General features: G+C 47.4%; 1 protein-coding gene across 6 annotated transcripts in view; it reads right to left on the bottom strand.

The window, feature by feature from the left end:
* Nucleotides 1-715: 715 nt before the first annotated feature.
* Nucleotides 716-27,891, bottom strand: part of PIGL (phosphatidylinositol glycan anchor biosynthesis class L) — a 112,803-nt gene continuing 85,627 nt past the window's right edge. The window contains exons 4-8 of one of the 6 annotated variants that reach the window (XM_017950369.2): nt 20,035-20,102; nt 16,642-16,673; nt 14,548-14,681; nt 8,969-9,023; nt 721-1,175 (exon numbers count right to left, since the gene is read on the bottom strand). In XM_017950369.2, coding sequence (XP_017805858.1) covers nt 1,069-1,175; nt 8,969-9,023; nt 14,548-14,681; nt 16,642-16,673; nt 20,035-20,102 — 396 coding nt within the window. In that variant the 3' untranslated portion in view covers nt 721-1,068. Of the gene's footprint in view, nt 1,176-5,382; nt 5,501-5,886; nt 6,392-8,968; nt 9,024-14,547; nt 14,682-16,641; nt 16,674-20,034; nt 20,103-27,891 lie in introns of those variants that run through there. The other 5 variants (XR_004179261.1, XR_004179260.1, XM_003912389.4 and 2 more) reach the window with 5 other exon arrangements.

Here is a 27,891-nt window from a genome sequence, read left to right as displayed (position 1 = left end):
TGGATTCTGAGAGTAGTTTCCAAGCCAGAGCTTTCAGAGTGCTTTTGTTTGTAGGACAATTTTAAGACAGTGGGTTCTTGAATCTTTTGTGTTTTTTTTTTTTTTTTTGAGACGGAGTCTCACTGTGTCTCCCAGGCTGGAGTGCAGTGGCGCGATCTCGGCTCACTGCAAGCTCCGCCCCCCGGGTTCACGCCATTCTCCCGCCTCAGCCTCCCAAGTAGCTGGGACTACAGGCGCCCGCTACCGCGCCCGGCTAGTTTTTTGTATTTTTAGTAGAGACGGGGTTTCACCATGTTAGCCAGGATAGTCTCGATCTCCTGACCTTGTGATCCACCCGCCTCGGCCTCCCAAAGTGCTGGGATTACAGGCTTGAGCCACCGCGCCCGGCCTTTTGTGTTTTTTTAAGTCTCAGATTTATCTTCCTATTTCCTACTTCTCCAAAAAGACTGAGAGCTGACATATTTGATTGTAAGCTCTTTGGGGCAGAGCCCTTGTAATCGTCTCTGTATAAAACAGTGCCCACCCCAGTGACTGGTACTTGGATGCTTCAGTCAACAGCTGTGCTGGTTAAATAGGGCAAGTTTTTCCTAGACCCGCATTCTGATAAAAGAAAAATCAAATGAATTATGATTGAACCAATTCAACAGACACTGTTGCATTTTATGTATGTGTTTTTGGTGACCTTACTTTGGAAACAATGTAAAAGTCACATCTGTGGAGTGTTTTTAGAGCACTTTTACATTCATTTATGATAATAGGGACCTGCCCAGGCACTGGGCTAGGTGTTCCACATATACTGTGTCATTATGTAAATTGTGAGTCACAAGAACTTGAGAAGCTAGCAGGGTAGCTATTATTATCCTTGGGGTGGTTTGTTTTTGGTTCTTTGGGTTTTTTCCCAGGGGAAGAAGCTGGAGTTTGGACAGCCCCTGGCCTACATGGGCTCCCTTTTGCAGAGGCTGCTCCAGCGGGGATCTCCTTGAGCTCAGGCAAATAAGCCAGTGCCAGGCCAGGTCCCCTGCACACCTTTGTCTATTTTCCCCTTTGTTCCTTGGATCTGAAAACCCTTCAAGGCTTCAGAGGAAGCTCAGTGAGTTGATTCTCATGTACCGGGAGAAGAGAATGTAGAGGCGGCGGAACCAGAGGAGCTGGCTGCGGTGGCAGGACATGGCTCTCTAGAAGAATCAAAGAGAATCAGTTATGAAACACTTGCACTGGAGCTGTTTCATTACTTTCAGATCTGGCCTCCTCACCTTAAATCCTTCCTCGCACTAATATGCTTCATGCTATAGCCTTATCTGTCTTCTTCCCGTAACCCACGAACCTCTCTGTATTGGCCCCCTATCATGGCCCCTGCTTTCGCATCTCCTACTTCCTCCCTGTGATTATAACACACAATGCTCACGGTAGCTACAACACTCACTATGGGATGCCAGAAAACTGGCAAAACAGTCCACATGCATCATCTCAATGTTAACAACCCTGTGAATCAAGTACTGTTATTACTGTTTTTTTAAAAAATAAATAGATGAGGAAACTCATCAGTCTCAAACAGCTAGTAGGTAGTAGAGCTGGCTGAGATTTTAACCCAGAGCCATCTGATTGACCCTACAGTCCACATTCTTTTTTTTCCTTTTTTTTACTTTTTTCTTTTTTTTTTTTTTTTGAGATGGAGTCTCGCGAGCCCTGTCGCCCAGTCTGGAGTGCGGTGGCGCAATCTTGGCTCACTACAAACTCTGTCTCCCGGGTTCACGTCATTCTCCTGCCTCAGCCTCCCGAGTATCTGGGACTATAGGCACTCGCCACCACACCCAGCTAATTTTTTGTATTTTTAGTAGAGACAGGGTTTCACTGCGTTAGCCAGGATGGTCTCCTGACCTTGTGATCTGCCCGCCTCGGCCTCCCAAAGTGCTGGGATTACAAGCCTGAGCCACCACGCCTGGCCGTTTACAGTCCACATTCTTAATCATGTTGCTACTACCTCAAATGTACAACACAGACAGGGATGTTTCATGGGAAGCAACCTAGTACATGCTAGTACACTATGCCCAAATTCCTCTGAGTTAGGTCATTTCGGAGGTACAATCACTGTCAGAAGAAGAAAACAAGGAATGGCACACAGGTGTGAGTTGTCGTTCCCACCTTCTAGGGGAAATGTACATTATCTTGTTATTCAGACCTAGTATAGTTCGGTTTTTAAACAGAATAGATTACAGCAACTGACTTCACTAGATATACATAAAAGGATGTGCCTGTTTATCTCTGAGTACCATAATTAACTTGCCTCTCTAAGCTAATATCTTCACAAACTTTTATGTAAAGAACCCCTTTTATATTCATTGTCAGACTCTACATGACTTGCCAGGTGCAGTGGCTCACACCTGTAACCCCAGCACTTTGGGAGGCCAAAGTAGGCGGATCACCTGAGGTCAGCAGTTCGAGACCAGCCTGACCAAAGTGGATAAACCCCGTCTCTATGGAAAATACAAAATTAGCCAGGTGTGGGAGCTCATGCCTGTAATGCCAGCTACTTGGGAGCCTGAGGCAGGAGAATCGCTTGAACCTGGGAGGCAGAGGTTGCAGTGAGCTGAGATCACACCATTGCACTCCAGCCTGGGCAACAAGAGTGAAACTCCATCTCAAAAAAAAAAGAAAACAAGAAAAGAAAAGAAAAAGAACCTACATGACTTTAAAGACATAAACACACCTGTGATAACCAAGCTTTAACTGATAAAGAGAATTGAGGCAGAACAATCACCATAGAATATTATTGAGTAAATATTATGCAGCATTATTTCAACAGGAAATCTAACTATGATTTTTTTTTTTTTTTTTTGAGATGGAGTCTCTATCGCCCAGGCTGGGGTGCAGTGGCACGATCTCAGCTCACTGCAACCTCCGCCTCCCAGGTTCAAGCAATTCTCCTGCCTCAGCCTCCTGGGTAGTTGGGATTACAGGCTCCCACTGCCATACTCACCTAATTTTTGTATTTTTAGTAGAGATGGGGTTTCATCATGTTGGCCAGGCTGGTGTCGAACTTCTGACCTCAAGTGATCCACCCACCTCAGCCTCCTAAAGTGCTGGAATTACAGGTGTGAGCCACCGTACCCAGCCCAACTATAATTTTTTTTTTTCTTTTTTGAGATGGAGTCTCACTCTGTCGCCCAGGCTGGAGTGCAATGGTTCAATCTCGGTTTAGCGCAACCTCTGCCTCCTGGGTTCAAGTGATTCTCCTGCCTTAGCCCCCGAGTAGCTGGGATTACAGGCACCTGCCACCATGCCTGGCTAATTTTTGTATTTTTAGTAGACACATGGTTTCACTATGTTGTTCAGGCTGGTCTTGAACTCCTGACCTCAAGTGATCCACCTGCCTCGGCCTCCCAAAGTGCTGGAATTACAGGAGTGAGCCACTTCGCCCGGCCCAATTACAATGTTTTCTTTTTCTTTCTTTCTTTCTTTTTTTTTTTTTTTTTTTTTGTTGAGATGGAGTCTTGCTGTGTTGCCAGGCTGGAGTGCAGTGGCCCCACCTCGGCTCACCACAACCTCTGCCTCCTGGGTTCAAGCTATTTTCCTGCCTCGGCCTCCCGAGTAGCTGGGATTACAGGTGCGTGCCACCACATCTGGCTAATTTTTGTATTTTTAGTAGAGATGGGGTTTCACCATGTTGGCCAGGATGGTCTCTATCTCCTAACCACATGATCCACCCGCCTCGGCCTCCCAAAGTGCTGGGATTACAGGCGTGAGCCACTGTGCCCAGCCTCCAACTATAATTTTTAAAGGAAATTTACCATCAAACAAAATGGATGTGTAAGATCACAGAATAAAATGAAAATTTTGAAGACTGTAATAAAGAAAAAAATATTTAGGAAAACATTGAGAGAGAACGTTGTAGTCCAATCACACTTGATTTGTCTACTTGTAATAGTTACCAAGTTACAAGGATTTCCCATATCATGCTGCCTACATGGCCCATATACTGAGATGCCCTAATCTTTCAATGACTTTCAGCATTCATTAAGATAGACACTTATAGAAATTATTTATGTAGTGTGTCCAAAAATTTATTTAGATGTGTCCAAAATTATGTGTGCAATTTTGTATTTCTGCTTTTTCCCCTCTTTTGGAGCATTTTCACTATATATCCTTCAAAACTGTAATTTTATTCGTTATATAGTACTGTCTCATTCACCTGGTGAATATTAGTTCCTATTTTGGTTATTATAAATTATTCTAATGAAAATCCTTGGACATAAATTTCTGGACACATCTTTGTTCACTTCCTGAACATAAAATTATAAAAATATACAGAAGGAGTAGGATTGAAAAAAATTATGGAAATAAAAATTACCAGGTCAAAGTACATATATTTATTTTATATATATATATATATATTTTTTTTTCTAGAGACAGGGTCTCACTCTATTGCCCAGGATGGAGTGCAGTGGCATGATCATGACTCACCGCAGTCTCCAATTCTTGGGCTCAAATGATACTCCTACCTCAGCCTCTCAAGTAGCTGGGACTACAGATAGGCTTTGCCACACCTGGCTATTTTTTTTTTTTTTTTTTTGAGACAGAGTTTTGCTCTTTTTGCCCAAGCTGGAGTGCAATGGCGTGATCTCGGCTCACTGCAACCTCTGCCTCCCGGGTTCAAGTGATTCTCCTGCCTCATCCTCCTGAGTAGCTGGGATTACAGGCGCCTGCCACCACGTCCGGCTAATTTTTTGTATTTTTAGTAGAGATGGGGTTTCGCCATGTTGGCCAGGATGGTCTCAATCTCTTGACCTTGTGATCTGCCCACCTCGGGCTCCCAAAGTGCTGGGATCACAGGCGTGAGCCACTGCACCTGGCCTTTTACACCTGGCTAATTTAAAAAAAATTTTTTTTGTAGAGACAGGGTCTTGCTATATTGCCCAGGCTGGTCTTAAACTCCTGGCCTCAAGCGATCCTCCTCCCTTGGCCTTCCAAAGTGCTGGGATTAGAGGCATGAGCCACCATGCCCAGACTAATTTTTTCTTTTTAATTTTTTTTGAGACAAAGTTTTGTTCTTGTCACCCAGGCTGGAGTGCAATGGCGCGACCTTGGCTCGCTGCAACCTCCGCCTCGCAGGTTCAAGTGATTCTCCTGCCTCAGCCTCCCAGGTAGCTGGGGTTACAGGGATGCGCCACCACGCCCAGCTAATTTTTGTATTTTTAGTAGAGACGGGGTTTGGCTATGTTGGTCAGGTTGATCGCGAACTCCTGACCTCAGACGATCCACCAGCCTCCCAAACTGCTGGGATTATAGGCGTGAGCCAATGTGCACAGCCTTTCTTTTTAAAATTTTTAAACATCTTAATAATTGTGTAATTATTACTTGTAATTATACATAATAATTACTTACATAATTCAATACATTTGCCCAGGTGCAGCGGCTACTTGGGAGACTGAGGTCAGAGGATTTCTTGAGCTCAGGAGTTCAAGGCTTCTGTGGGTTATGACCATGTCACTGCACACACAGCCTGGGTGACAGACAGAATGAGCCTATCTCTAAAAAAATTTTGCAGGCGGTGACCGACCTGTAATCCCAGCACTTTGGGAGGCCGAGATGGGGCGGATCCGCAGTCAGGAGATAGAACCATCTGGCGAACACCGTGAAACCCCATCTCTACTAAAATGCAAAAAAAACTGCTTGAGGCCCGGGGAGTGGCGAGGCGCCTGTGATCCCAGCTGCCAGGGAGGCTGAGGCAGGAGGCCGGGCCGGGGCGCCGCGGTGAGCTGAGATCCGGCCACTGCACTCCAGCAGGCGTGGCGAACTCGTCTCAAAATTACCCAGGCAGGCTGGCGGTGGCTCCAGGCCTGTAATCCCGGCGCGGGAGGCCTGGTGGTCAGCAGGCCCGTGGCCTGGGTGACAGACAGAATGAGAGCCTATCTCTAAAAAAAATTTTAAATTATATTTTAAAATGTAGGGGGCCACCACAAACAGCAGGGAGAGAAACAAGGGAGAGAGACTGTGGAAAACTTGACTAATAGAAGGCAGGAAAAGAATTGGGGGTGGGGGGAGTGTTGAACAGAAAACACAAAATTAGATAGTAGAAATGTCTAAATATAGCAGTAATTACAAATAAAAATAGACCAAATATATCCGCTACATTTCATAGCAGGACTTAAAAAAAATCCAACTACATGCCACTTACAGAAAATACAACTAAAAATCACAAGAAAAGGGTGAAAATAAAAGGATGAAAGAGAAAGATAAGCCATGCAGATACTAACCTAAAGAAAGCTGGTATATGGAGGCCAGGCGTGGTGGATGACACCTGTAATCCCAGCACTTTGGGAGGCCGAGGCAGGTAGATCATCTGAGGTCAGGAGTTTGAGACCAGCTTGGCCAACATGGCAAAACCCTGTCTCTACTAAAAATATAAAAATTAGCTGGGTATGGTGGCACATACGCATAATCCTAGCTACTTGGCAGGCTGAGGCAGGAGAATCGCTTGAACCCAGGAGGCGGAGGTTGCAGTGAGCCGAGATTGCACCGCTGTACTCCAGACTGGTGACAGAATGAGACTCCGTCTCAAAATAAAATTAAAATTAAAATTAAAAAGAAAGAAAGCTAGTATATGGGCCAGGAATGGTGGCTCACGCCTGTAATCTCAGCACTTTGGGAGGCCAAGGCAGGCGGATCACGAGGTTAGGAGATCGAGACCATTCTGGCCAACATGGTGAAAGCCCATCTCTACTAAAAATACAACAATTAAGGCTGGGCATGGTGGCTCATGCCTGTAATTGCAGCACTTTGGGAGACCAAGGCAGGTTGATCACCTGAGATGGGGAGTTCGAGACCATCCTGACCAGCATGGAGAAACTCTGTCTCTACTAAAAATACAAAATTAGTGGGGCATGGTGGTGGGCGCCTGTAATCCCAGCTACTCGGGAAGCTGAGGCAGGAGAATTGCTTGAACCCGGGAGGTGGAGATTGCAATGAGTGGAGATTGCAGTGAGCCGAGATCGCCACTGCACTCCAGCCTGGCGACAGAGCGAGACCCTGTCTCAAAAAAAAAAAATAAAATAAAATAAAATAGAAGATAAAGGGAAAACCATTACAAAAGAGGGAACTTATAAGATAATAAGAGGAATTGGTTAGACGCAGTGGCTCATGCCTGTAACCTCAGCACCTTGGGAGCCCGGGGCGGGTGGATCACTTGAGGTCAGGAGTTCGAGACCAGCCTGACCAACATGGTGAAACCCCATCTCTATTAAAAAAAAAAAAAATCCAAAATTAGCTGGGCGTGGTAGTGCATGCCTGTAACTCCAGCTACTAAGGAGGCTGAGGCAGGGGAATCACTTGAACCCAGGAGGCAGCGGTTGTGGTGAGCTGAGATTGCGTCATCGCATTCCAGCCTGGGCAACAAGAGCAAAACTCTGTCTCAAAATAAATAAATAAATAAGATAAATAATCTCCTAAAAAGATATGACAGAGCCTGGGCGCAGTGGCTCCCACCTGTAATCCCAGCACTTTGGGAGGCCGAGGCAGGCGGATCACAAGGTCAGGCGATCGAGACCATCCTGGCTAACACGGCGAAACCCCGTCTCTACTAAAAATACAAAAAATTAGCCGAGCGTGGTGGCGGGTGCCTGTAGTCCCAGCTGCTGGGGAGGCTGAGGCTGGAGAATGGCATGAACCTGGGAGGTGGAGCTTACAGTGAGCCGAGACTGCGCCAATGCACTCCAGCCTAGGCAACACAGCGAGACTCCATCTCAAAAAAAAAAAAAAAAAAAAAAGATATAGCAGCTTTGGGCAGGGTGCGGTGGCTCATGTTTGTAATCCCATCACTTTGGGAGGCTGAGGTGTGCGGACGACCGGGTCAGGAGTTCAAGACCAGCTTGGCCAATATAGTGAAACTCCGTCTCTACTAAAAATACAAAAAACTTAGCCAGGCTTGGTGGTGTCAGCCTGTCTGTAATACCAGCTACTCAGGAGGCTGAGGCAGGAGAATCACTTGAACCCAGGAGGCAGAGGTTTCAGTGAGCTGAGATCTCACCACTACACTCCAGCCTGGGCGACAGACCAAGACTCCACCTCAAAAAAAAAAAAAAAAAAAAAAAAAAAATCAGTGTTACGAAAACCATTCACTGACCACAAAGCAATTAAATTATAAATTAACAATAAAAAGACCACATACACGGCAGGGCACAGTGGCTCACGCCCGTAATCCCACCACTTTGGGAGGCCGAGGTGGGCGGATCACCTGAGGTCAGGAGTTGGAGACCAGCCTGACCAACATGGAGAAACCCTGTCTCTACTAAAAAATAGAAAATTAGCCGGGCATGGTGGCACGTGCCTGTAATCCCAGCTCCTTGGGAGGCTGAGGCAGGAGAATCATTTGAACCTGGGAGGTGGAGGTTGCAATGAGCTGAGATCGCACCATTGCAAACCAGCATGGGCAACAAGAGTGAAACTCTGTCTCAAACAAAAAAAAAAAAGCAAGAAAAAAAAAAAAAGACCACATATACACACATAGCCATGCCATTCTCATTTGTGGTAGTTCTATAAAGTCGCTGAGAACACTGAATTAGTGAATACTGAACCATTGTTTCTAGCGGAAATACAGGGTTGGGTTCCCCCAAGCCTTTGGCCACAATAGTTTCATCCATCCATCAATATATAACCTTGTTTTATGTATATTTCTGTTTAAAAACTCCATATGAAATACATATTGTGGATTCATTAGCACTGAACTCATGGCCAATTGCACTGTAACTCATGCTTGTGATCAAACCCACATAAGGCATATTACAGCCTCTTGTGCTTAGGAATGCAAGACAGCAGTTCAGCATCATTCTTAGAGGCTATTTTAAACAGCAAAATCAACAAAAACCACAAAAATGAGAAAAATGGGGCATGAAATATACCACAAAAAGGTATTTTTTTACAGTGGGAGAGCTGAAACAGTTGGGAACATGCATATGTGCATCCAGTGACTCACGTTTCACCCCTCTGCGAGTGTCCACGAATGACCACAAAAGCACTTCGAGCACTGACTTTGGAGTTACAAATGAATTTTAGTGAGTAGGTGCATTCATAAATATTGAACTACAAATAATGAAGATTGACACACATGTTTGTAAACTCTAAACTATACCCTCAAAGATTAAGGAGGAACTCACAATGGAGACTATAAATTACTTATAATTAGGTGACAATAGGAGAACTACATATCAAAACTTATCATGTGTAGCTAAAGAAACACTTCAAGGAAAATTAATAGTATTAAAGTTTTTTTTTTTTTTGAAGATTGTAAGTGAAAACAAAACTAACCTTTCAAGTTAAAGAGATTTAAAGAACAGGCTGGGTGCGGTGGCTCACGCCTGTAATCCCAGCACTTTGGGAGGCCGAGCTGGGTGGATCACTTGAGGTCAGAAGTTCAAGACCAGCCTGGCCAACATGGCGAAACCCAGTGTCTACTAAAAATACAAAAGTTAGCCAGACACGGTAGTGGGCCCCTGTAGTTCCAGCTACTCAGGAGACTGAGGCAGGAGAATTGAACAGGAGGTGGAGGGTTAATGGTGAGTGAGATCGCTCCACTACTCAGCCTCAGTGACAGAACAAGACTGTAATCAAAAATAAAAATAAAGGAAAGCGGTAGCGGTGGCTCAAGCCATAATCAACTGGGGAGGCGAGGCGGATCACGAGGTCAGGCGATCGAGACCATCCTGGCTAGCTGATGAAACCCGTCTCTACTAAAGATACAAAAGCCAGGCGTGGTGGCGAGGCATGCCAGTCCAGCTACTCCGGAGGCTGGGGCAGGAGAATAAAGCGTGAACCGGGAGAGCGAGACTGCAGTGAGCGAGATCGGACCACTGCAATCCAGCTAGGCGACAGAGCTGATCCGTCTCAAAAAAAACAAAACAAAAATAAAATAAAATAAATAAATAGGCTGGGTCACGATAGTTGCTCATAATCAACGCCTGGGAGATAGAGTGGAGCAGATCCTGAGGTCGGGAGTTGAGACCAACTGATAAGCATGGAGAAACCCTAATCTCTACTAAAATACAAAATTAAGCCAGGCATGGTGGTGTGTGCCTGTTCAGCTACTCGGGGCTGAGGCAGGAGAATCCATGAACCAGGAGGCCCGAGGTTGGGGAAGTGAGCGAGATCACACCGGTGTACTCCAGCCTGAACGGCAAAAGCAAAACTCTGTCCTAAAAATAACAGCAGAAAGAAAAGAAAGAAGAGAGCAGAAGAAAGGAAAAGGAAGAAGGAAGAAGGAAGGAAGGAAGGGAAGGGAAGGAAGGAAGAAGGAAGGAAGGAAGGGAATCCGGAAACCATAAATAAAGTGGGACAAATGTAAAGAATGCACAAAACAATGCGATCGAGAAGAGGCTCGGGTATATTATGTACTGCATTCAGTGCACCCTGTAAAGTGCCTCTTACTAGGTACAAAGGTTTATAATAGAAAATTCAGAAAATGGGCTGAGGCGGTGGCTCATGCCTGTAATCCCAGCACTATGGGAAACTGGTGGATGGATCACCTGAGTCAGGAGTTAAGACCAACCCGGCAAATGTGTGAAACCCTGTGTCTACTAAAAATACAAAATTAGCTGGGCATGGTGGCACATGCCTGTAATCCCAACTGCCGGGAGTGTGATGCAGAAAAATCACTTGAACCCAGGAGGTGGAGGGGTGCAGTGATCGAGATGTACCATTGCATTCCAGCCTGGGCAACAAAGCTGAAACTCGTCTCAAAAGAAAAAGAAGAAAAAAACAAGCCCAGTGCAGTGGTTCACACCTGTAATCCCAGCACTTTGGGAAGCCTGAGGTGGAGTGGATCATCTGAGGTCAGGGAGTTCAAGACCAGCCTGGCCAACCTGAGCCAGCCTCTACTAAAAATACAAAAAGTGTACAGGCGTGGTGGCATGCCTGTACTCAGTTACTTGAGAGCCTGAGGCAAGAGAATCGCTTGAACCTGGGAGGCAGAGGTTGCAGTGTGCTGAGATCATGTCATTGCACCCCAGCCTGAAGCGACAGACAAGACTCCATCTAAAAAAAATCGCCAGGCACGGTGGCTCAGCCTGTAATCCCAGCACTTTGGGAGGCCAAGGTGGAGTGAATCATCTCTGATCCAGGGAGTGCAAGACAAACCTGACCAATATGGTGAAACTCTGTTTCTATTAAAAATACAAAATTAGCTGGGCCTGGTGGTGTGCACCTGTAGTCCCAGTTACTGGAGAGAATGAGACAGAATTACTTGAACCTGGGAGGCCCGGAGGTTGCAGTGAGCAGGGTTGTGCCACTACACTCCAGTCTGGGTAACAGAGGAGAACTCCATCTCAAATAAAATTTAGAAAATAAGCTAGGCGGTGTGGTGGCTCAAGCCTGTAATCCCAGCACTGGGAGGCGAGGCGGGTGGATCCGAGGTCAGGAGATCCGAGACCATCTGGCTAACACAGTGAAACCCGTCTCTACTAAAAAATACAAAAAGCTAGCCAAGTGGTGGTGAGCGCCTGTAGTCCCAGCTACTCGGGGAGGCTGAGGCAGGAAGGATGGCGTGAACCCGGGGCGGAGCTTGCAGTGAGCTGAGATCCGGCCACTGCACACTCCAGCCTGAAGCGAGAAACAACGAGACTCCGTCTCAAAAAAAAAAAAAAAAAAAAAAGAAAATAAAGCTAAACAAAAAACCCCCAAACCAAAATAATCATCCTGAGTTTCTTCTGTTCTCTTAGATTTTTTCCTTCCTTCCTTCCTTCCTTCCTTTTTTCTCTCTCCCTCTTTCCCTCGCTTCCTTGTTTCCTTCCTTCCTTCCCTCCTTCTCTCCCTTCCTTCTTTCCTTCCCTCCTTTCCTTCCTCTCTCCTTCTCTCTCCCTCCCTTCTCTCTTTCTTTCTCCCTTCCTCTCTCTCTTCCTTCCTTACCTTCCCCTTCCTCCCTCCGCCCTTCCTTCCTTCCTTCCTTCTTTCTTTTTCTTTCTCTCACTCTCTCCTTCTCTCTCTCTCTTTCTTTCTCCCTTCCTTCCTCTCTCTCTCCCTTCCCTTTCCCCTTCCCCTTCCCTTCTTCCTAATAAAGCTGTGCTGCCCAGGGCAGACACAAATTCCTGGGCTCAAGCCATCCTCCCGCCCCAACCTCTCAAGCAGCTGAGACTACAGGCACGAACCACAATCCCCGACTTGGTTCTTTCACTTATTGTGCTACCCGGCTCTCTGTGGGGGGCTTAAGTCTACAGGGGGATGCACCTGGAGACAAACTGGGGAACAATTCTCCTCAGCCCACCCTCTCCCTAACTCTGATGGCACTCAATCACCTGCTCCATGGACAGCTAAGAGTTTTCCCTAGGATGACCTGACCTGGCCTAGCTCTTCCTCAACCTGCATATAGGCTTCTTGCAGTCTGCCCTGGGCTCTTTTTTTTTTTTTTTTTTGGAGACGGAGACTCGGAGTCTCACTCTGTTGTCCAGGCTGGAGTACAGTGGCGTGATCTCAGCTCACTGCAACTTCTGCCTCCCGGGTTCAAGCAAGTCTCCTGCCTCAGCCTACCGAGTAACTGGGACTACAGATGTATGCTGCCACGCCCGGCTACTTTTTTGTATTTTAGTAGAGATGGGGTTTCGCCATGTTGGCTGGTCTCAAACTCCTGAACTCAGACAATTCGCCCATCTCAGCCCACCAAAGTGCTAGGATTACAGGCGTGAGCCACCCCGCCTGGCCTCCCCTAGGCTCTTTACAGAGGCTCCTGGCAGGTCTGAATTCTCCTTAACCTCAAGCTGGGAGCATTGTTCCATGTATAACAGTGATAAAATGGCAAATCAAAATGTCCAACAGTAAGGGATTCATGATATATCTTATGGTATATACATACAGTGGAGTAATTGGCAGCCATTGCTATTTGAATACTAAATGAAATAGGAGAAAATGTTCATAATAAATAGTTCTGATTTTTTTTTGGCTAGGGTCTGGCTCTGTTGCCCAGGCTGGAGTGCAATGGTGTGATCAGGGTTCATTGCAACCTTGACCTCCTGGGCTCAAGTGAACCTCCTGCCTCAGCTTCCCGAGTAGCTGGGACCACTGGCATGTGCCACCATGCCTGGCTAATTTTTTTGTAGAGATGGGTTTTGCTCTGTTGCCCAGCAAGCAGTCCACCCACCCTGGCCTCCCAAAGTACTTGGATTACAGGCATGTGCCACTGTGCCCAACCCATAACATATTGTTAAAGCAGGTTTTTTTTTTTTTTTTTTTTGAGACAGAATCAGCTCTGTCGCCCGGGCTGGAGTGCAGTGGTGTGATCCCAGCTCACTGCAACCTCTGCCTCCCAGGTTCAAGCGATTCTTCTGCCTCAGCTTCCCAAGTAGCTGGGACTACAGGTGCATGCCACTACGCTCGGCTAATTTTTGTAGCTTTAGTAAAGACGGGGTTTCGACATGTTGGCCAGGATGGTCTCGAACCCCTGACCTTGTGATTTGCCCGCCTCAGCCTCCCAAAATGCTGCGATTACAGGCGTGAGCCACCGCGCCCGGCCGAAGTAGGTTTTAAATAGACACTGTGTGATCCCATCTGAAATGCGTTTACACCTACACACCATAAATATATAAAGAGTAGGGCCGGGCGCAGTGGCTCACGCCTGTAATCCCTGCATTTTGGGAGGTCAAGGTGGCCGGATCACCTGAGATCAGGAGGTCGAGACCAGCCTGGCCAACACGATGAAACCCCAGCTCTACTAAAAATACAAAAAATTAGCCAGGTTTGGGGGCGGGTGCCTGTTATCCCAGCTACTCAGGAGGCTGGGGCAGGAGAATCGCTTGAACCCAGGAGGCGGAGGTTGCAGTGAGCTGAGATTGTGCCACTGCACTCCAGCTTGGGCGACAAGAGCAAAACTCCGTCTCAAAAAAAAAAAAAAGAGTAGAAAGATGTAGCCCAACATGTTAACAAGGATTACCTGTGATTGGTGGGGCTGCAGGTAATTGTTCCTATTTTTATTTTCTTTTTGATGCTTTTATGTTTTTCAAGATTTTCTGCAATGAGCATGTGTTACTTAGTTTTAGAAAAAGCATATATTGCCGGGCGCGGTGGCTCAAGCCTGTAATCCCAGCACTTTGGGAGGCCGAGACGGGCGGATCACGAGGTCAGGAGGTCGAGACCAGCCTGGCCAACACGATGAAACCCCATCTCTACTAAAAAATACAAAAAAACTAGCCGGGCGAGGTGGCGGGCGCCTGTAGTCCCAGCTACTCGGGAGGCTGAGGCAGGAGAATGGCGGGAACCCGGGAGGCGGAGCTTGCAGTGAGCTGAGATCCGGCCACTGCACTCCAGCCTGGGTGACAGAGCGAGACTCCGCCTCAAAAAAAAAAAAAAAAAAAAAAAGCATATATTATTTTTATAATTAGAAAAAAAGGCTAAAGTCATTGAAAAATCTATGCCTCTCAAGATCTAGCTGGCCTAGTCCTAACTCTCAGGGACAGATGCTGAACCACTGTGGAAGGCCTTCAATTAGGGCTTCTGCAGAGGTGGGGCTTTGAGGAGACAAGAGGTCTGGGGCAGAGATCTGAGTTGGGGTGTCCAGGAATTTACAATCCTCACCTTGGCCTGTGCCACTTCTTTGCTGTTGAGCACAAAGAGGACATCCTGAGTATGAAGCCGAGACAAGGGCAAATCCAGAAGGGAGATGTACTTGCGCAGCACATTCACAGACTGAAGTGTGAGCACAGAACACCCTGGTTGGAAAGGAGACAGGGAGAAGTGATGAGCCTTGAGGTCTCCAGCCAGATTTTCTCCTGAGCGTCCTCCCTCTACCCTGTGGCTCAGGGCAGGGCAGGACAGTGGCCACAGCATTGCCAGGTGTTTCTGTGGCACCAAAGCTGCGCTGTGCCCATCATTCTTGCAGCTAGAATGAGTAAAAGGGCCACAGAAGACCTGGCTGGCTACCCTCTACCCTGCCGTGTGCCCTACCAAAAAAAGGTTGGTTGCTAGAGGTTGAGATCTGGCTACCTCAAAGCCAAAGGAAAGGTGAAGGAGACAGGAATTACTGTATTGGGAGGTTAGAGACCTGGTTCTAGCTCTGTCAGTCAAAAACTGACAGAGATTTGACAAGAATCCTTTAACCTCTCTGAGACTCAGGTATTTTTGTTTGTTTTTGTTTTTTTTTAGATGGAGTCTCGCTCTGTTGCCTAGACTGGAGTGCAGTGGCATGATCTTGGTTCACTGCAAGCTCCACCTTCCGGGTTCATGCCATTCTCCTGCCTCAGCCTTCCAAGTAGCTGGGACTGCGAGCCTGCCACCATGCCTGGCTAATTTTTGTATTTTTTAGTAGAGGCAGGGGGTTTCACGTGTTATTCAGGATGGTCTCGATCTCCTGACCTCGTGATCCACCCGCCTTGGCCTCCCAAAGTGCTGGTATTACAGGTGTAAGCCACCGTACCCAGCCTGAGTCTCAGTTTTCTAATCTGTAAATTGTGTTGGCGGGCGGTGGCTCAGCCTAATCCAGCACTTTGGGAGGCCCGAGGCGAGGGTGGATCACGAGGTCGGGAGATGCGAGAACCATCCCTAACCTTGAAACCCGTCTTTAAAAATACAAAAACAACGGCGTGTGCTTGGTGCTTCTCCGAAGGCTGGGCAGAGGCATGGCGATAATTTCAGGAAGCGAGCTTGCAGTGAGCAGCGTCGCGCCACTACACTGCTAGTGACACGAGTCGCGAACTCCGTCTCAAAAAAATTGTGTTGATAGTGTGAGACCTGCCCGTCTCACAGGATTAATATAAGAATCAAATGGCTGGGTGCAGTGGCTCATGCCTGTAATCCTAGCACTTTGGGAGGCAGTGGTGGATCACCTGGAGATTCCGGGAGTTCTGGGGTAGGCGACCGGCATGGGAGAAACTCCATCAAAATACAAAAAAAGTGATAGCCAGGGGTGCTGGCGCATGTCTGTAATCCCAGCTACCGGGGAGGGTGAGGCAGGAGAATGGCTTGAACCCAGGAGGTGGAGGCTGTAGTGAGCCAAGATCCTCCATTGCACTCTAGCCTGGGCAACAAGAGCGAAACTCCATCTCAAAAAAAAAAAAAAAAGAGAGAATCAAACGAACTATAGTCATGTACCAAAGACATCATGGCTTGGTAAGCTCTTTTCAGTCATCCCACACAGAAAGGGCACAACCTACTCATGAGGTTTCCATTCATTGAATCTTCATATCGCTCCTATGAGGTATGACAGACCACCCCAGAAACTGGCCCAGAGAGGCTAAGCATGGGGGTCATGCAGTAAATGGTCAGGTGGGGTCAAATACTTTCTGTGGGTTAGGGAGAGTTCCTGACTGAGGCAGATTGATCCATCAAGCATCCAGCAGTCATTTACAACCTGCCTAATTGGTGGGGGGATGGGATTGAGTTCAGACTGGAAGAATACCAGAGGTGTAAAACATCCACCCTGTGAAAAAGCTAGACAGGTGAGGGACAAACCTGGCCTCCCCACTCATCCAGAGGTGGCCCTGCAGGCAGGCACTTGCTGGCAGATACAATTTGCCAGGTACCCTGAGGTGAGTGAGGAAGAGCTTGGCGGCCTCCCCAACCACTGCCTCTGCTCGGCTGAGGGCAGCTCTCCGTGGATTTGCAAATTTCCCTCTCATAAGTTTCTCAGAAGGACAGTATATTGTGGCCCTTTGCAAAAGGAACAAGCCTTACCTTTAGGTAACTTCCCTTCTGAGTGCAGGGCCCTGGAGGAGGGAAAGGACAAGAGTGAGACGCATAAGAATCATTTCCTTTGTAGGTAATAGGAGGGGCCTTCAGAGGAAAGCCTGCCATGCCCATGGTCCCCCTCCATGTGAGTTTCCAGGTGGTTTCTTTTGCATAAATCACTGCATAGATTTCCAGGATCCCATACCTCTGGCAACAGCTGAAGGGATCCGGATGGGCACCTGAGCCAGGGACAGCCAATCCAGAGGCTGGTCTGTGGCTTGTGAAGTACCCTGGTTCAAGCTTTGCCCATTAGAGAATGAAGATAACTGTGCGGGACTCTTCATAGTTTTCCTCTTGAAATTGTAATGTGAGTATGATGAGGGAATATTTTACAATGCTAACTGACAGCTCTTCCCTGATATTTCCTTTCTCCTTTCTGAGCTCCCCCACACCTACCTTCTGACAGTGAGGGTCATTCTGTGCTCACCACCTTAAGAGGAGGGGAGTGTCAACTGCAGTGAGCTCCAAGTCTCTTCCCCACTTTGTTGTTTAGAAATCTGGGGGCAGAGAAGGATTGGGAAGGTAGCCCCGGCAACATAGACACACATACTTATATGAACAGAGACTCTTGGGAACAGGGGTTGAAGAAGAGAAGTTGAGAGAGAATTGACGAACTCATGGAACTGACTGCCTGGCAGAGCCTGAGAGGTAGAAAAACCTGAAAAAGGAGCCAGGCGTGGTGGCTCACACCTGTAAACCTAGCACTTTGGGAGGCCGAGGTCGGTGGATCACGAGGTCAGGAGTTCAACTCAGCCTGGCCAATATGGTGAAACTCCATCTCTAATAAAAATACAATAGCCAGGTGTGGTGGCATGCACTGGTAGTCCCAGCTACTCAAGGGAGGCTAGAGCAGGAGAATAAGCAGACAGGAGGGAGGCTGCAGTGAGCCGAGATCCGCGGCACTGCCTGCCCTCCAGCCTGGTGACAAGCGAGACTCTGTCTTAAAAGGCTGGGCGGTGGCTCCAGCCTGTAATCAACACTGGGGAGGCCAGGGCGGGCCGGATCCCACAAGGTCAGGAGATCGAGACCATCCCACAGCTAACAGTGAAACCCGTCTCTACTAAAAAATACAAAAAACTAGGCGGGCGCCCAGTGGTAGGCGCCTGTAGTCAACCTTTCGGGGAGGCTGAGGCAGGAGAATGGCTGATGAACCGGAGGCCGAGGCTGCAGTGAGCTGAGATCCCGGCCACTGCACTCCAACCTGGTGACGAGCGGGCCTCAGATCTCAAAAAAAAAAAAAAAGAAAGAAAGAAAAGAAAAGAAAGAAAGAAAGAAAAACCTGAAAAAGATTTCTGGGATCCTGAGAATGAAGTGGCTTGTTCTGTTCTCTGGGCAAAGCCCTGTGGATATTCTGATAACCAGGGAAAGCACTGAGCTGGAAGCACCTGTCTGGAAATAGAGCTTATAGTCCTTAAAGCCACAGGGGAAGCTGTGCTGAGGAGGCCTGGGGAGCGAGTCTTGGGGACAGGGGGATCAAGGGGCCACTGGTGGGAGGGAAGACAGGAAGAGACTGAGAAGTAGCCAGAAAGGCCAGAGTGAGGAGGGCAAGCTGGTGCCATATAAGCCAAAGCAGCATTGCAGTGAGGGACATGCAGGGCCAAATGCCACAGAAAGTTGAAGATGGCTGAGGGCTAAGGTGAGTCTAATGAATTTAGCAGGCAAGAGATGACTGTGGGGAAAAAGGTTTTAGAAGACTGGTGGCATGTCCACGAATTGTTTTATCTGAAGCACAGTGGCCCACCTTTGTGCTGAGAGCCTGTGGCACTCCAGCCTCTTCTGAGGAAAATGGTCCCAGGCAGTTCTATCTACACTGAGTTGTCTCCTTGGGTTCTTTCCATCCAGAATGATGCCTTCTCTGCTTTTCCCCACTTCAGTGGTGACTGGACCAGGAATGGGACCAGGTGACTCAATCTCAAGTGCCCCAGCCCCCTGCCTGTGGAGGTACTCTTAGTATGTTTGCAACAGACCTGACCTGATCCTTTCTCTGGTGCAGCGTAAATTCTTGGTGAGAAGTCACCAGGCTCAGTGTGCATCCGGAATGAGGTGAGACCATTTTTCCAGTTCTCCATGGGGCTTGCTGTCCATGCTAGTCTTGGAAGCTCAAGGCCTCAGAGTAACCATGTGGTTGGAAAGACCACTCCGGGACTGCCTCATTTTTCCATATATCATCAAAAAAATTTGTATTTCAGACTAACCAGGGAATGTTTCTTTCCTGAATCTGAAGGGACCTAATGCGACTAGCAGCATGTCTCCTCTAAAGCTGTGGCCGCTGGCTGGACCAGGAACTGAATAGCCTTCACGGGAGAACAGTCTAGCCTCTCCTCATTCCACAGTCAAGGAAACAGGGAAAGCTGCCTGGAAAGAGTATGTGGGTAAAACTACAGCATCTTCCACCAAGTGATGTAAACTTTAAGGACAAGGAGGGTCTTCAGTTTGGATTGGTCTTCACATACATCTGAGAGAATAATGAATGGAGAACTAGGATTCCTGAATTCTGCCTCTGCCATAGTTTATTCTTGTAGTGCTCGGCAAACCACTTCCCAGCCTCAGTAAAATGAGGTGGCTGGACTTAATGGTTGGTGAGGTCATTTCCAACTTTACATATTGCATTGCTTCAGTCTGAGTGTTAAGCATGTTTAGAAGGTTATCAAATAAGTCCTTTCCTTCAAGTTGCTCCTTTCCTTCCTCAGTAGCTGGGACAGGCCTGCCACACCGCTGATCAGGGGCCCAGGAGAAGCACTTTGCTAGGGGACAGGAAACACATCTATGTTTCTATGACTGTACGTCACTCCATATCTTTGAGCTTGCATTTTATTTTTATTGGTAAAATGTAAATAAATATCAGTAAAATCGGGTGACTGTGAAGAATAAACGCATTTCATATTATGTATGTATATCCTCCTTCTCCAAAGATTTGAGAGTTGTATAAAATACATGAAGGAAGTGAGAGTAAGGGGAAGAAGATGGTGAATCTGGAGGCACACTGATTCACAGCACTCATTCCTTAAAGTCTAGTCCATGTGCCACAGGGGTTGCAAATTTGGCCCTCAAGCTTTCTGTGGCCACAGAAAAGAGATGAATAAAGTCAATTACCCCATTTGCAGTATTCAGTGTATACAAAAATTTCAGCTGTTTAGGAGATGAGCATTCGTACTAGGACTCGAGAGAGATTTCTCAGAGAGAGGACATGGTGAGATGCAGTGAGCAGGGCTAGATGATAAGCCAGCAGTGAGTTTCATGGGCTCACATAACAAGTGGGAAAGTGCTTTAGACTTTAAACCATGAGCCCTAATCAAACAAACAAACCCTCCCCCACCTCCATCGCCCAGAGAATCGTACCTCACAGCTGCATACAGAGCAATGTGATTGCTGTGGCCACTTACACCCCCCGCATCGAAAGTCACCACCTGTAGAGAAACACAGGGTTTTCACTTATGACTGTCTGAATGCCTTCTCCACCACCTCAACTTCAATGGAGCCATCTCCATCCCTTGGGAAGGAGGGGAGAGAACAGACCCCTGAAACTTTCCAAATGCAGCATCTATCTGAAGTGACTTTGGAGCAGATCAGTGGTGTGTAGCTCGTGCTGTGGTTGATCACGTAGAGACTGTTTCCCAGGGTTTGACGCTTTACTCTTGTTCCTAACCAGTGGAGCAGAGTGGAATTCAGCCATGATATCAACTTGGGTTCAGAATATCTTTGTTGCTTATCGGTTTAGCCATTTATTAGCACATTTAGCATTCCTGGCTAGCTTCTAAGTGAACTCTGTTCATGCAGATACAGCCTGAATTACTGGTTCTCTTTTTCTCGTGCCATACTGAGGGCAAAAAAAAAAACTTTGAGGGACAATGTCCACCGTGTCCTGGGATTGAGTTCATGGAAAAAGTGTATTTATTCATAGACTGCCTCTGTTTCCATTTTCACAGCTATATCAACATCTATTAACTACAAGCTCAGTCTGTATTCCAACATTTCATTTCTACACAAATGAATTAAAGAAAAAACAAAGAATAATTTGAATAATTATAATAAAAAGGCTAACTTAAATAATAAAAGAAACATAAAAACGACAACAAGGACTGAAGAAAAGGATAGAATGGTTGATTAGGGGTGATAGAAAGAGGCCAGCTGTCCCCAAGGAAAGGTGACCATCCTGCATGGATGCAGGAGCCTGGAACTGGGATCGGAATGGTCTGGGAAGGGATTCACTCTTGGTCTTTCTATTTTAAACTGTAAAGCATAGTGACTGCATGTACAGCAAGCCCTCTGTTAATAAGAGTGGTAACATTTACTGAGCAAGGGCATAGTATTAACCCTGTCTTACACCTGAGGAAGTTCAGAAAGCAGAGGCCGAAGCTGGGATCACCTTGCCACTGAGTGGAGGAGTTGTTCTTGGGGTTTGGATCTTTCTGACTCCACAGTCCACGCTCTTTACCAGCATCCTCTATGTGAGAAGGCGTGCTGGGTTGAAGGAAGAAGCACTGTGTAAGAATCAAAAGACCTTTGGGAGACTGAGGCGGGCAGATAACTTGAGGTCAGGAGTTTGAGACCAGCCTGGCCAACATGGCGAAATCCTGTCTACTAAAAATACAAAAATGAGCCGGACGTGGTGGTGGGCGCCTGTAATCCCAGCTACCTGGGAGGCTGAGGCAGGAGAATCACTTGAACCTGGGAGGTGGAGGTTGCAGTGAGCCAATATCACGTCACTAGACTCCAGCCTGGGTGACAAGAGCGAAATTCCATCTCAAAAAAAAAAAAAAAAAAAAAGAGAATCAGAAGACCTGCACTCTTATTCTGATAGCTACCAACCAAGTACATAAGTTTAGATTAGTTATGCTTTCTCCTGGAGTCTGGAAGAGCTCATCTGTGAGGGAATATGGTATTCCAGGCAAGCAAACACTCTGGTTAGAAGGATTATCTTGAGAGTCATTAATAGATCCCTTATTTGAAAAGATAAGTACATAGTTAACCTCACTGTTCATGGCACCAAACACACACACACACACACACACACACTTTTTAATAATTCAGAAGACATTTTAGGATCCTGTGACGTTAAAGTTACCATGACCCTCAATGTATTACCATGTTGACAAAATCAACAGAAGTGGTGGGTAATGGAAGAATTTTAACAACAGAATGCCATAATTCAACTAGAGTCTTTTAATGATGAATGGTTTATATTACTTGTTCTTTCTTTCTTTTTCTGAGATGGAGTCTTGCTCTGTTGCCCAAACTAGAGTGCAGTGGTGCGATCTTGGCTCACTGTAACCCGTCTCCTGGGTTCAAGAGATTCTCTCACCTCTGCTCCCAAGTAGCTGGGCCTACAGTTACGTGCCACCACGCCTGGCTAATTTTTGTATTTTTAGTAGAGACAGGGTTTCACCATGTTGGCCAGGCTGGTCTCAAACTCCTGACTCAAGTGATCCACCCACCTCGGCCTCCCAGTGTTGGGATTACAGGCATGAGCCATGCGCCTGGCCTAATGTTTATATTTCTGTTTCTTTTTTTTTTTTTTTGAGATGGAGTCTTGCTCTGTTGCCCAGGCTGGAGTGCAGTGGCGTGATCTCTCGGCTCACTGCAACTTCCACCTCCCAGGTTCAAGCAATTCTTCTGCCTCAGCCTTCTGAGTAGCTGGGATTACAGGTGCGTGCCACCACACCTGGCTAATTTTTTATATATTTGGTAGGGATGGGGTTTTATCATGTTGGCCAGGCTGGTCTCAAACTCCTGACCTGCTGATCCACCCGCCTTGGCCTCCCAAAGTGCTGGGATTACAGATGTGAGCCATGACACCAGGCCTAATGTTTATATTTCTATCCTGAACCAGATTACTGTTTTGTGCTCAATGATGGAATCCAAGTAAGAACTAATTTAAAAATGATACTTTTCGGCTGGGCGGGGTCTCTACAAAAGGTACAAAAAATTAGCTGGGCGTGGTGGTGGGCACCTGTAGTCCCAGCTACTCAGGAGGCTGAGGCGGGAAATGGCGTGAATCCAGGAGGCAGAGGTTGCAGTGAGCTGAGATCGTGCCACTGCACTCCAGCCTGGGTGACTGAGTGAGACTCATCTCAAAAAAACCAAAAACAAACAAATAAACAACAACAACAAAAAAACAGGATACTTTTCATGCTTCTGTCACTTACTTTTCAAACTGCTTTTATGTTCACTTTATCACTTTCCTCTTTAGGTCCCTGGAAGAAGACTAATTATCTATGAGATGGTTAAGTGTTCCTGCTCTGCCTCCCAGGCTGTAGTACAGTGGCATGATCATAGCTCACTGCAGCCTTGACCACCTGGGCTCATGCAGTCTTCCCACCTCATCCTCCTAAGTAGCTGGGACTACAGGGGCATGCCACCATGCCTGGCTAATTTTCTAAATTTTTAGTAGAGACAAGGTCTCATTATGTTACTGAGGTTGGTCTTGAACTCCTGGGCTCAAGCAATCTGCCTGCTTCAGCCTCCCAAAATGCTGGGATTACAGGCGTGAGCCACTGCATCCAGGGTTTTTTTGTTTTTGTTTTATTTTTTAGAGACAAGGTCTCCCTCTGTCGCCCAGGCTGGAATGGTGTGATCATGGCTCACTGTAACTTTGAACTCCTGGGCTCAAGTGATCCTCCTGTCTTCCTCTCCCAAGTAGCTGAGACTATAGGCACATGCCACCAGGCCCAGCTAATTAAAAAATTTTCTTTTTGTAAAGACAAGGTCTCGCCACATTGCCCAGGCTGGTCTCAAACTCAGGGGTCAAATGATCCTCCTGTTTTGGCCTCCTAAAGTGCTGGCATTACAGGCATAAGATATTGTGCCCAGCCGAGCATTTCTTTTTAGAGGTTGTGGTAATAGCTGTAATAATAGCTAACTGACATTACTGAGCACTTACTCTGTACCAGGCACTGGGGTCAAAATCATTCTTACCTTTGATGACAGAACTATATGTAATGCCCAGGGGATACATAAGGGGACACATTTTTAAATGTGGTTTCCTTCATGGTAGTAAAGAAAGAGTCTTGTCAACTGTGCTAGGTGCAGTTATTGCATTCAGGCTGCCCTCTCCCACCCAGCATGCACAGTGCAGGCTGGAAACGCGCAGCTGTGGAAATAAAGCAGAAACTTTGAAGGAGTTAGCACCTAGGCCAAGGTGCCCTGGACTTTACTGCACTGGGTCAGGCCCACCCCCTATGGCCTAGCAAGAGGACCAAATCTAAGAGGTGGAGACAGTGGAAACAACCACAGAACACAAGGTCCAGTCACCGAACATCCTTTGAGAGTGCCATGGCTATGGGGAGACCGGCTTCTGGCCATCATGAGATTCAGGAATCATTAGGAACATCATGAAGAGTCAGCATCACTTTAGGTGAATTCAGGGTAATCTCAACATGGTCTCCTGATAACAGAGAGAAGGGTTGTGCTTGTGCCATGGGAATGGCCCCCTTCATTAAAACCGAGCAGCTCCCTGACAGAACCCTCTCTCTTTCATTTCCCTCTCCCTTTCCTTTTAAAGCTCCAACTGCCAAGTTTCCGTGGGATCAAGTGCCCTGAAGAGAAAGGCTTTCCCAGGGCTGGGCAATCGAAGCTGAGCCTTACTATTAGTAGCATGTGTTTCCATCTCCCCTACCCTCCTGGCCGTCTCTGAACTGTCATTCTAAGAATCTCACCCCTTCAGGGTTGATATAGTTCAAAACCCGGCCGGGTGCGGTGGCTCACGCCTGTAATCCCAGCACTTTGGGAGGCAGAGGCAGGCAGATCACCTGAGGTCGGGAGTTCAAGACCAGCCTGACCAACATGGAGAAACCCCGTCTCTACTAAAAATACAAAATTAGCTGGGCCTGGTGGCGCATGCCTGTAATCCCAGCTACTCGGGAGGCTGAGGCAGGAGAATCACTTGAACCTGGGAGTCAGAGGTTGCAGTGAGACAAGATTGTGCCATTGCACTGCAACATGGCCAACAAGAGGGAAACTCCATCTCAAAAAAAAAAAAAAAAAAAAAGAGCTAAACGTATAACTGAGATACATGGTTCTGATCTCACCCTTCCATGCAGTACAAGGTGGGTGGTGGGGTGGTGGTTGGGGGAGATCAAAGTCTCCTTTTATCTCTAACTCTAGTTAATCACAGCACCTTGGGTAAGTCGGAAAACTTTAGTACTGGAAGTTATTTCAACACGGAATGTCTTGGTTTTCCTCATGTATAAGATCAGGAAAAGTAATGCCAGCTCTACTTTCCTCGCTGGGTTGAGGTGAAGATAGTCTTTAAAAACTGTACAGCGAGGCCGGGCACGGTGGCTCACGCCTGTAATCCCGGCACTTTGGAGGGCTGAGGTGGGTGGGAGATGAGGTCAGGAGTTCAAGATCAGCCTGGCCAGGTTGGTGAAACCCCGTCTCTACTAAAAATACAAAAAAACTAGCCAGGCACGATGGCGTGCTTCTGTAGTCCCTGCCACTCAGGAGGCTGAGGCAGGAGATTCACTTGAACCCGGGAGGCAGAGGTTAGTAGTGGAGCTGAGATCACACCACTGCACTCCAGCCTGGTGACAGAGTGAGACTCTGTCTCAAAAAACAACAACAGGCCGGGCGCCGGTGGCTCACGCCTGTAATCCCAGCACGTTGGGAGGCCGAGGCGGGTGGATAACGAGGTCAGGAGATCGAGATCATCCTGGCTAACATGGTGAAACCCCGTATCTACTAAAAATACAAAAAATTAGCCGGACATGGTGGCAGGTGCCTGTAGTCCCAGCTACTCGGGAGGCTGAGGCAGGAGAATGGCGTGAATCCGGGAGGCAGAGATTGCAGTGAGCCGAGATGGCGCCACTGCACTCCAGCCTGGGGGACAGAGCAAGACTCTGCCTCAAAGACAACAACAACAACAACAACAAAATTAGCTGGGCATTCTGGCGTGCACCTGTAGCCCCAGCTACTCAGGAGGTTGAGGCAGGAGGGTCATTTGAGCCTAGGAGTTTGATGTTATAGTGGGCTATGATAGCACCACGCATTCCAGCCTAGGCGACAAGAACAAGAACCTCATCTTGCTACAAAAACGAAAACTGTACAGCAGAAAACCCTAGAATAACTCAACTCCCAGTCTGTTGCCATCAGATGGAGCTGGCTAGCACACTGGCTGGATGAATATCAGAAGGGTGCTGGAGGGGAGTCCCTTGGTTAGTGGATTTGGGGTCCCATGAAATTCAGCTCCATCACTTTTGAAATTCTCCAGTCTTTGCTTTTTCTCTCATCCTGTACCTTGTAGTTTCTCCCTTTCTGTTGCAAGTAGGGCTAAGCTAAATTATGTTCAGCTCTCTGAACTTTGCAAATTTGTACATGACAATGGCACCTGTCATTCTTTACAAAACTCTATCCACTGTTATTTTTTCCTAAAGTGCAAAAGTATTTGTTCAAATAAAATCTTACCCAGATCCCAATAAATAGGTAACTATGGGGCTGCTCTGGTTTCTAAGACACTGGTTCTCACCTAGGGTAGTTTTGCCCCGGGCTCATTTGGTAACTTCTGGAGGTTTTTTTTTTTTTTTTTTTTGAGTCACAGTTTTGCTCTGTTGCCCAGGCTGGAGTAGTGCAGTGGCACGATCTCAGCTCACTGCAAGCTCTGCCTCCGGGGTTCACGCCATTCTCCTGCCTCAGCCTCCCAAGTAGCTGGGACTACAGGCGCCTGCCACCATGCCCGGCTAATTTTTTGTGTTTTTAGTAGAGACGGGGTTTCACTGCATTAGCCAGGATGGTCTCGATCTCCTGATGTCGTGATCCGCCTGCCTCGGCCTCCCTAAGTGCTGGGATTACAGGCGTGAGCCACTGCACCCAGCTGGTTTTTGTTTTTTTGTTTTGTTTTGAGACAGGGTCTCATTCTGTCACCTAGGCTGGAGTGCAGTGACGTGATCATGCTCACTGCAGCCTCAACCTCCCAGGCTCAAGTGATTCTTCCACCTCAGCCTCAGCCTTCTGAGTAGCTGGGACTATAAGTGCGTGCTACCACACCTAGCTAATTTTTAAATTTTTTTGTAAAGACAGGGTCTCACTGTGTTGTCCAGGCTGGTCTCAAGCGATCTACCCCCTGCCTGAGCCTCTGAAAGTGTTGGAATTACAGGTGTGAGCCATTGCATGCAGCCTAGAGACGTTTTGATTGTGACAACTGAGGAGGGGGATTGCTACTGACATCTAGTGGGTAATGGCCAGGGATGCAGCTAAACATCCTTCAATTCACAAGGCCAACCCCCACAACAAATTCTCCAGTCTCAAATGTGCAATAGTGCCGCACCGACACATCCTGCTCTATGGGAGCAAGGACTAAGTGCTTCTGGCTCACTGTTGTATTGCCAGTTCACCACTGATAGTGAATGTCCCATATTGAGTACTCAATAAATATTGGATGAAAGTTGAGGTAGAGGGGTTGAGGCCCAGGACCTAGCCTGCTTGACACCCAGAGAAGACATTACTACCCCCCTAGGCTGCTTTCCAAGGATGGTAGCTTTGTACTTTTCTTTTTAACATTTATTTTATTTCATTTTATTTAAAAATAGAGATGGAGGCCGGGCGCGGTGGCTCAAGCCTGTAATCCTAGCACTTTGGGAGGCCGAGACGGGCGGATCACGAGGTCAGAAGATCGAGACCATCCTGGCTAACACGGTGAAACCCCGTCTCTACTAAAAAATACAAAAAACTAGCCGGGCAAGGTGGCGGGCGCCTGTAGTCCCAGCTACTCGGGAGGCTGAGGCAGGAGAATGGCGTAAACCCAGGAGGTGGAGCTTGCAGTGAGCTGAGATCCGGCCACTGCACTCCAGCCCGGGCGACAGAGCCAGACTCCGTCTCAAAAAAAAAAAAAAAAAAAATAGAGATGGAGTCTTGCTATATTGCCCAGGCTGGTCATAAACTCCTGGCCTCAAGTGATCCTCCCACCTCAGCCTCCCAAAGTGCTAGGATTATAGGTGTGAGCCACCACACCCAGCCACCTTTGTACTTTTCAAAGCTCTGTCCTGTCTGCTATTCCTTGTGGTCTTTGTGATGTTCCTGCAGTACTATAGAGCTGAGGCCAGACAGAACCCAGTTTCCTGCATTGATGGCTGCAGAGTCAGTTTTGCTTTGGATGATGATGGAGAGCTTATGCTCTCATCCTGGTTCAGCCCAGGTGAGAAACTCTCTCTCCCCGTGGCTTAGTCTGTGCTCCACACCTCTGTCTGTGCTTCTGTGTTGCTG

This window comes from Papio anubis, chromosome 17 (assembly GCF_008728515.1).
Source record: "Papio anubis isolate 15944 chromosome 17, Panubis1.0, whole genome shotgun sequence".
Classification (NCBI taxonomy): domain Eukaryota; kingdom Metazoa; phylum Chordata; class Mammalia; order Primates; family Cercopithecidae; genus Papio; species Papio anubis.
Note: the sequence above shows the minus strand (reverse complement) of the source record. Positions and strands in the feature narration are given on the sequence as shown.